Below are 10,000 nucleotides of genomic sequence, written 5' to 3'. Positions count from 1 at the left end.
ACTCCATTCAACTTACTGGTAGTTCTGGATATACACAACAGGTGCTGAGGTATTCAACCGATGCCTCGCAGACACCGCATCGGACTCCAAATTCATTATCCCAGCTGCTTCACTCACAATTTCAGAGAGTTGTGTCTGGCTCGTATTGAAGTCTCCAGGTGGATTCAAGGGCAATGGAGATGGCGTGCACTGGATTGATGGCACTACCCTGTCCTCTGTTTGCACCCCTATATTCTGACCTGGACTTTGAGTCTGTGTGCTCATTGGTCGATTATCTTTTCTGGGGCTGTTGATGTCAATCACTTCCATTTCACTGAGATCCAACTGTCTCCTGGCACTTGAGTCATTAAAGGATTCATGTTTTTCTACTTTGAAATTTCTATTACCCTTTTTGCTATTTGAATCTCTCCTTGCCCTTCCCTCACTTGAGGCCCCCTTCAGCCTGTCTTTTGGAGTGCTCTTGGGCAGCTGATCCATTCTCGAGTCATCAAATGTTGATACAGAGGAGTCTGAGGAAAAATTGTACAAATGCCTGGGGTTGTTTTCATACAACTTGGAGGAGGAATGATTTTTCCGACTCACCCTATCATCCATCTGAAGTTGTCTTCTGTTTACAAGTTCAGAATGTGACACATCCATGGATGAATCGACTCCAAGATGAATGTCTTCATCTAAGTGTCTTGAGAAATCTAATGCCCTCATTGGCTCACTTTTTCTTCCTCTTTGGGCATTATGAGATCTGGATGACTCCCCAATCACACCCTTCTTTTCATGGAAGACTTCACTCTTCAGGTTTAACATCTGCGACTGCAGAATCTGGAAATCCCTCTTCAATTTTGAAATATTACTATATATATCAGAATGTGAGCTATGCATACTTGTGGATGCCTCAGACAGGTCAGATGCATAACCACTGATGTACTTTGACCTGTACTTCCTGAGGTTTTGGTTTATGGTATCAATCTTATCAAGAGACGTGTGAAGCTTATTAGCAACCTCTTGCATTTGACTCCCCGGTGTACTGGACCTTGCTTCATTACAGGCTCCATGTGTACTCTTTATGTAACCAGGCTTGTTCCTCTCCGAAGACCTTCTTGACTTGCTCCTTTTCCGTGTCCTTGTGTTTCTCTTGGGATCCCTTTTACGGCTCCTGTTATAATCACTTGACTCTTCTCCACTTGCTTCTGCAATATCCTTGTCTTCCAACAGTCTCTGTGCACTGCTCTTTTTTGAGTTTTCTTTAAAGTCCTGTTCTTGAGTATCCTGCAATCCTAGCACGCTGTATTGAGTGTCCTTCTTGTTCTTTGAGCTATTCCTACTGCTCCTACTGCATCCTGAATGCACACGACTCTCCATGCTAACATCCCTTCTCTGTAGTCTTTCATCTAAAGGCAGTCCCTCTGTGGGGTGTTTTAGACTTCTGTCCAGATAGCCTTTTTCTTGGGGAATACTTTCCACTCCCATACTTCTCTTCTCAAAACCACTAAAGCACTGGTTATCTGCAACTTGTGACTTTTCTCTCTCCTCTGGTTCATTGATGCAATCTCTAGCAGCTTCCAAACTTGGATGGAAATTTGAACCCTGATCGGGATGTTCAAAGCTGGCATTGTGACTCATCCTTGTACTCCTCTCTGAGCCTGGGCATCCGCTATCAAGATCCCTGGCCTTTACAGTCTGATGCAAATGCAAGCGTGGAGTTGCACTGCTACTTCTCCAAGGACTCTTGGGCAAGTCACCCTCTGTCTCTGGTCGTTCTGGGGAATTTATGGGCAAACTACTGTCAGCATCCACACCTTGACCCATGTCAGCAATGCACTGGTTGTCAGGGGGATTAACAAATCCACCAGCTTCTGGACTATGGTTTGCCAAACCACTACTGTCATGCTGGACAACACATAGGTTCAGGTTAGAGAGATGAGCATTTAAATCTTCTTCTGCATCAAAAGGTTCACTGGTGTTGACTGAAAGGATGGATGGAGGTGCACTAGTGCTTGGTGGAGACTGGTACTCCCCTGGCACAGGAATTGAGTCTATGAGGGATGCCTGCCACAGTTTTACCTGTTAATAATCAATATTAAACAAACTATGAGTAAACAGTATTATTCATTGTATATAATAAACTTGTTAATAAATTAAATCAAATGTTAATACTGTAATATTTTCACAAATTCACATGCTAAAAAATCCTTCAAATAACATCCAATTCAAGTCTTAATTACACCTACTTTAAAATAATCCATATCATATACAAAAACAAAACTAAAAACAATTTACCTTCTCCAATGGTCCTACTGTTTCCATTGATTCCCTTGAGTGAGTTGGACTGCACAGATCCAGCTGCTCCTTTTCACCCTCCGGATTAGATGGCAAATCCTTTTCCGCATCATATTTATCATTCACAACTATGGCTTCTTGTTCACCCAGTACTCTGTATGGTGTGCTTTTCTTGGCAACATTCTGACTCTCTGAGTAATCTGAATTCAGAGCAGCGGCCTTGTTTGGTTTCTCATAATTTTGTATCTTTGACGACTTGGGTACTTCTCTGGTTTTGGTAATTTTCAGTGTCACTTCTTCATCAACAGAATTTCTCCCTGGAATCTCAGGACTGTTCTGCTTATCTACAAGTTTGTGTTCTGGATTTCTATTACTTTTCTGTAAGTCATCAATCTGTGGAATGAATTCTTCTGATTTGGAAGTTGATTTTGAATATTCAAAAGACAATTTATTATCCTTGCTTTTCTCCTGTACAGCAACAGAGGCCTTCACCTGATTTCCAGAAGTTGTAACTTCCTGACTCTCAGACTTATCAAAGCTTGACGACTGTTCTGGACCAAATTTCCCATCGTTCCTCAATTGCCTTGCATCTTCCACCGAGTGGGAGTGCTGGAGCATGTGGGTATCATCACACTCCTGGGGCTTTCCAATATTTAGTTCAAGGTCAAATCTGCCAGCTGTAACTTGGAGGGCCTTTCCAAGCTTCTGTAATAAGATCCCTGGCTCGTGCGTTGGAGACACAAGCGTCAGCACAGGGAACAAACCTGCTAGTCGCCAATACTGGAATGAATAAACAAATGAAAAATTCCTATATCAAATTGAAAATTCCATTTCATATAAAATGAAAAAAAAAAAGATCTTTTTAATAGAAATTCTCTTTATTTGGTCAATAACAAAGGTCTGGGTACAGGACCTTACCTCATGTAATATATGTTGCCATATCATGTTTCTCTCACTCTGTTGCACTGCACCATGACCCTGCAATACTGTGAAGTCCTTAACCTATAAAGGTGAAGAAGGTACAATCAATAAATCTTTTCAATTTTCTACGGCACAGCTGAACAAACATAGACACACTTAACTATCTAAAAGGAATACGTATATGTGTACACAATGGCATAGAAACACAAAGTGGCATAGGAAGGGGATGATTCTTCCCTGCTCCCATCCCTGCAAAGAGGAGACCCCTAGAGAGTACCTGTTAATTCTGTTTGTTCAGGCAAAAAATTAAATTCATATTCAAGTAGTTAAGAGGAGAGGAGAGAAGAGATAGATAGATACAGATTGTAAATATACATACATATATATATATATATATATATATATATATATATATATATATATATATATATATATATATATATATATATATATATATATGAGAGAGAGAGAGAGAGAGAGAGAGAGAGAGAGAGAGAGAGAGAGAGAGAGAGAGAGAGAGAGAGAGAGAGAGAGAGCGAAAGAGAGTGAAAGAGAGTGAGAGAGAGAGAGAAAGAGAGAGAGAGAGAGAGAGAGAGAGAGAGAGAGGAGAGAGAGAGAGAGAGAGAGAGAGAGAGAGAGAGAAAGAGAAAGGGAGAGAGAGAGTGAGACAGAGTGAAAGAGAATGAGAGAGAGTGAGAGAGAATGAGAGAGAGTGAGAGAGAATGAGAAAGAATGAGAGAGAGTGAGAGAATGCGAGAGATAGAGAGAGTAAGAGAGGAGAGAGAGAGAGAGTGAGAGAAGAGAGAGAGAGAGAGAGAGAGAGAGAGAGAGAGAGAGAGAGAGAGAGAGAGAGAGAGAGAGAGAGAGAGAGAGAGAGAGAGAGAGAGAGAGAGAGAGAATGAGAGAGAATGAGAGAGAATGAGAAAGAATGAGAAGAAAGAAGAGAAGAGAGAAGAAAGAAATGAGAGAGAATGAGGAATGAGAGAGAAGAGAGAGGTTTCTTTCATCCAAGAGAGAGAGAGAGAGAGAGAGAGAGAGAGAGAGAGAGAGAGAGAGAGAGAGAGAGAGAGAGAGAGAGAGAGAGAGAGAGAGAGAGAGAGAGGGGGGGGGGGGAGGTAGAAGGGAAAGCAATGAACCATTTACCCTAAAACAACTCCTTACCTTTTGCAGAACACTATTAGTTTCTTTCATCCAATTTTGCAGACTGGTTCCATCCCAGCCCGTCCCTCCACTCATCCTTGCTCTCTGGTCCCCAATGAGAGACTTTGCAGACTGGTTCCATCCTGGCCCAGTCCTCCGACTCCATCCTTTGCTCTCTCTTGGTCCCCAATCAGAGATGGGTCCTTGTTCATGTCGACCAGGAGGCTATCCTGGAACATGTACGAGCCACTCGGATCCAGGGCAAAGCTCCACAGTGGATCAACAAGGGGAGTGGAGGTAGACTTGACAATGTTGGGTGTAAGGCTAGGTGATAGCGAGCGGATGTTGGGTGTGTTTGGGGGTGTCATGTGGCAAGAGGATCTTCTCTGGGGCGTGTTGGGGGATGTGTTGTAGTGGGTTAGGGACCTGTAGGGTGTGTTGGGTGGGGTGGTGTTGCGTGAGGACCAGTTGGATCCCACATTGAGTCTTCCTTCTTCCTGTGCTCTGAGGGTTATTGTGTAGTCTTTGTTGATGTGAATGTCCTTGTAGAATCTAAGGCGGTCAATCTCATTCTGTTTCTCAGCATACTTTGCGTTCAAATTGTCATAGCGCAGTTGCAAGGCAGCCAGTGTGGTGTCGCTCGCATGACGGGATTTCCTTTCTTCTAAAATCAGCCTCAGAATGTGCTCCAGGACTTTGGGGTCACCACCTTCCCCAAGGACTTTGCTTTTCAATTTCTTAATGTCTTCAGGAAGGTCTTCTGGCTTCAAGTCAGCAAATTCTTTCAGCATTCTTTCGTTGATCATTATAACATCCGCTTCATTCCTTAGCACTGCCTTTCTTGCAGGAGTCGATGGCAAAGAGCGTGTGGAATTTCTCATGTCTCTTTCTTTAACATCTTTGATATACTGCTTTACTTTACTCTGCACATGGCTGTAGTCTGCTTTCTTGTAGCTGGCAACACTGTTCATGCTTGAACTTCTTGATCTGTTCAGTCTACTTAAACTCAAGCTCTTGTTCCTCTTCATTCCAAGCTGGCCATCTCCCTCATTCAAGGCTATGGCACTGACACACCTCCGATGCAAACTTCCCTGAATGCCTGATGCACTGTTGCGCCTCCCTCTACATCCACCTTGAGGGGCTGGTGACAGGGAGGACGTCCTTGGGCTGCTATTCTCCAGGTTGTCTGTACTTAAGCTCAAGGACCTGTTGTGCATGCCCTGGGCCCGACTGGCTTTCGAGTTTGTACTGGTTCCTAAGTTATGCATGCTTTTGGATGTGTTACGGCATAGCGTCGGCTTCACAGGGCCAGTCAGTGGCGTCTTAGTAGTTGGCAAGACTTGGACTGCAGAGGGCTTTTCTCCTGCTCTTTGGCTTCGAGGAACTGCAGGAAATTTGCAGAGCTTTGCCTTCACCCCGATCACTGGAGGCTTCTGACCCATCCTGCTGGTGGGAGTCTGACTAGAATCATGATGATCATCACCAGCTTCCAAGGATGGTTGGGTTTGTACTGGGCTCACAGTCTCCTGTAGAGAGTGTGAGTTGGCAAACTGACTAGAGTTGATATTACTACCTATATTAATGGGAAGGGATGGGAAACCACCTTGCCTCACTGGACCTGGTATGGCACTTGCAGATGACACTTGTATTTGGCCTATGTTTTGGCACTCAATTTCATATTCTTTTGCAGATTCTTGTAGATGACTTGACTCTCCTGTAGAATCACTTATTCTTCTCCCTCCACTAGGGTCATTGTCCTGGCCAGACTCTTCCGTTCTCTCTGTTATGGCTGAAATGGGGGAATTGCTCACAAAGCCTAGAATAACTTCACTGGCCTCTGAGAATTCACCATCGAAGACATCATGGCCAGATCCATCAATATCCAGCTCAAGAAGTTCATGAGAGGTGTCCCTCTCTAGGCTACAAAGGCTCACAGATTCAACAGCTTCAAGCGCATCTTCATCTGGGTTTACATTAGAATCAACAGAGCTAAAGCATTCTTCTCTGCTGCCACTTTTACTGGATGATGCTCTTAAGTTTTCACTCTGATCATCCTCACAGCTGCCTTCAGCTACACCATGATTCTCTAAGTCCTCTGAGCACTCACTGACACTCCTTATAGCATCTGAACTTGAACTGTCTTTGCACTGGGATTCTAACACTTGTACAGACCTGGCACTGGAATTCTTGGAAGTCACAGATATTATGTCCCCTTTTTCCAGAGACAAATTTATGAATTTATTACTAACACCATCTGAAATTTCTAAAGACTTATTTTTGGAGCTGCCAAGAGATGAATTTCCTATGTCACAAATGGAACCTTGAAGCTGAGAATCTGACTTCAACTGAATATTCCAAGATGGGAAGCTACCTGGACTTCTACTACTCTTTCCAATATCTGAAGCACTTCCCTCATCCTTTAAGCTTACACTGTTTCCAGACTGATATGGCACTTTTTCTTCAGGCATGTTTTCTACTTCTTCGTCAGTGTCACAAGTGTCCAGTATCTTGTTATCTAACACATCATCCTTAAGCAACTGATTCTCACTTCCACTACATTTATCTTCATTTGAGGAGGACTTTTCTACAAGCATTTCTTCAGGTAGATTTAGCGACTCGCTGCACAAAGATATCTTTGATGAAGGAAAAGCGATGTTGCACAAGTCTTCAATCTCTGTCTCACAAAATTGCACATCCTCCACTTCCAACAAGGGTGAGGATATGCTAGAAAATATGGATCTACAGCGAGGTGAGTTTTCCTTCTCCTTCGAGTGCTGAGATATTGGTGATTTCTTTTGTGGGAAATTGGGGTTAATATTCTCCTTACTCTTCAACACACCCCTCCCTTGAGTATCTCTGGAGAAATCTAGCGAGGTATTTTGCGAGAAATGACCAGTGATCTTTTCCAGCGAGTTCCTGACTCTGGGTGACATCTGGCCTAGTTTCCGAGGTGACTCCCTCCTTCGGTGTTCTTGCATGCTCGCCTCCTCCGATGGCTGACTGCTGAAGTGAGAAATGATGCTGGATACACTTGACTTTCTTCCCGGGACTTCCCACTTGCTCTCGGAGTCATGGATTTCCTGCTTGCTAGACTGCAGGGACATAAATGTATCAGGCTTCCATGGAGTTGAAGTGCAAGCTGGAACTGACTGCCTTCTCCTCTCTGTTGGCCTGTCATAATACTCTGTCATGTCTTCTGACACCTCACTGAACTGTTTCACTAAGCTACCCACTTTTTGCTCCTTTTCAATTGATACAATTGTAAGTTTTGGAATGCTTACTGAGATCTCACTTAATGATCTATCTTTTATGTGAAGACTGCTACCACTACTTTTCAGACTTTCCACTGACCATTCACTCGACATTGGAGAGTTATCACTCTGCCTTGATTCCACTTTCCTTGCCACATCTAATGCCAAATCTCTAGGCGGGGAACTAGTTCTCTTAATTAACTCTTGTTCCTCAATCTCCATTTTGTTCCTCTCCCTTACAACTACTGGCAAGGAAATTCCTGCTTCTATGCCCTCGGTACTTTGTTCTCTTTGGGCAAGCTCTGGTAGTATGTTTACACCACAGAGAGAGGACGATGTCTCTTTCTCGGCCTTCTGAAAATCCCTCTCCTCCCCTGAGAAGAGTAACGGAGACTGAGTGCTTGTCTCTCTCTGTGCCGAACCCCATGATGGAATGTCACCATCATCTGCGGACCTAATCCCCTCAAGATCTTCAGGTGGATGCGGGGAGTTGGCAACAGCACTCGAGAGACTGGACAGTTCGTACTCATCTTGAATTTCCTCTTGAATCTCTTCTGAGATGTCGCTGCCACTCGACATCTGGTCTACCTCCTACATCCCTGCTGTATCTGGAATGACAACGCTTTTAAGGAAATTGTAATTTCTTTGGTCCAATATCCATGTTGTATCTGCATTTACATCATCTGTGGGGCTATATTTATTTCTTTTATATAAATCAAAGATTTTTCTTTAGTCTCTGTCTGTCTGTCTGTCTGTCTGTCTGTCTGTCTGTCTGTCTGTCTGTCTGTCTGTCTGTCTGTCTGTCTGTCTGTCTGTCTGTCTGTCTGTCTGTCTGTCGATATACCTATCTATCTATCTATTTTCTTAGGGCTTAGGGTTTCTCTTTTTCACTTTAACTTATGTAAAAATAATATTAACAGTAATATTAACATTAATAATATAAATATAGTTAAAATTCCTCATCACTATGAAGGCATTATCTTCACCTCAACCTGCAACCTTTTACCATAAAAAAAAATACAATTCAATCATTTACATCTGATGAAATCTGTTTTGAAGATGGTGATGATAATGATAAAGATAATGATGATGATGATAACAGTAACAATAATAATAGTAATGATAATGATAATAAAAATAATAATAATGACAATGACAATGACAATGACAATGACAATGACAATGACAATGACAATGATAATGACTGTGACTGTGACTGTGACTGTGACTGTGACTGTGACTGTGACTGTGACTGTGACTGTGACTGTGACTGTGACTGTGACTGTGACTGTGACTGTGACTGTGACTGTGACTGTGACTGTGACTGTGACTGTGACTGTGACTGTGACTGTGACTGTGACTGTGACTGTGACTGTGACTGTGACTGTGACTGTGACTGTGACTGTGACTGTGACTGTGACTGTGACTGTGACTGTGACTGTGACTGTGACTGTGACTGTGACTGTGACTGTGACTGTGACTGTGACTGTGACTGTGACTGTGACTGTGACTGTGACTGTGACTGTGACTGTGACTATGACTATGACTATCATTATCATTATCATTATCATTATCATTATCATTATAATAATGATAATGATAATGATAATGATAATGATAATGATAATGATGATGATGATGATGATGATGATGATGATGATGATGATGATGATGATGATGATGATGATGATGATGATGATGATGATGATGATGATGATGATGATGATAATGATAATGATAATGATTATCATTATAATAATGATAATAACAATAATAATGATAATAATGGTAATAATGGTAATAATAATAACAACAACAATTATTACAATAATAATAATAATGATAATGATAATGACAACAATAACAGTAGCAGTATTACAAATAAGAATAATAGCATTTATAATGATAATAATTGTAGCAGTTATAATAACAACACCAATACTTAAAATGATCATAATGATCATAATAATTATGAAAGTGAAAGTGATTACTGTAGCTTCCTTAAACACTGTGAATGAAATAATTCTTCATTTTATAATAAATTACTACAGCGGTCTAAAGTCTCTTATTTTGCAAGCACATAAGCGGTGGCGGTCTGTTAGCCTTTGCTAGAGCATTGATAGGTGTAAAGTCGTCTAGTATATCTAAAAATTATATCAAAACAGACTAAGGTCCATAATTTGTTAATCAAACATGAATGGAAAGGATAAGATGCATGCAAAGAGAATCTAATGAAATAGTTGCACATAACACAATATCAATTGATGTACAGTAATAATAATAATAAGAAGAAGAATCCGGCAATGAGAAAACTTACAAAGCAATCTTTAATCAAAGTCTGCAGATCTACATGTCAACAATGGTATGAACGTCACAATTTGTGCTCCGTTAGCGATCAACAAACCTTCACTATG

The 10,000-nt window shown here is 41.7% G+C and overlaps 1 protein-coding gene across 1 annotated transcript in view; it reads right to left on the bottom strand.

Annotated features, from left to right (window-relative positions):
- Nucleotides 1-10,000, bottom strand: part of LOC113808956 (serine-rich adhesin for platelets) — a 14,680-nt gene that overhangs the window by 3,874 nt on the left and 806 nt on the right. The window contains exons 2-6 of the mRNA XM_070142663.1: nucleotides 4,480-8,194; nucleotides 4,357-4,411; nucleotides 3,193-3,276; nucleotides 2,275-3,054; nucleotides 17-2,058 (exon numbers count right to left, since the gene is read on the bottom strand). Of these exons, the coding sequence (XP_069998764.1) occupies nucleotides 17-2,058; nucleotides 2,275-3,054; nucleotides 3,193-3,276; nucleotides 4,357-4,411; nucleotides 4,480-8,165 (6,647 nt within the window). The 5' untranslated portion in view covers nucleotides 8,166-8,194. The remainder of the gene's footprint in view (nucleotides 1-16; nucleotides 2,059-2,274; nucleotides 3,055-3,192; nucleotides 3,277-4,356; nucleotides 4,412-4,479; nucleotides 8,195-10,000) is intronic.

The sequence above is a fragment of the Penaeus vannamei genome, chromosome 29, assembly GCF_042767895.1.
Source record: "Penaeus vannamei isolate JL-2024 chromosome 29, ASM4276789v1, whole genome shotgun sequence".
Classification (NCBI taxonomy): Eukaryota; Metazoa; Arthropoda; class Malacostraca; order Decapoda; family Penaeidae; genus Penaeus; species Penaeus vannamei.
Note: the sequence above shows the minus strand (reverse complement) of the source record. Positions and strands in the feature narration are given on the sequence as shown.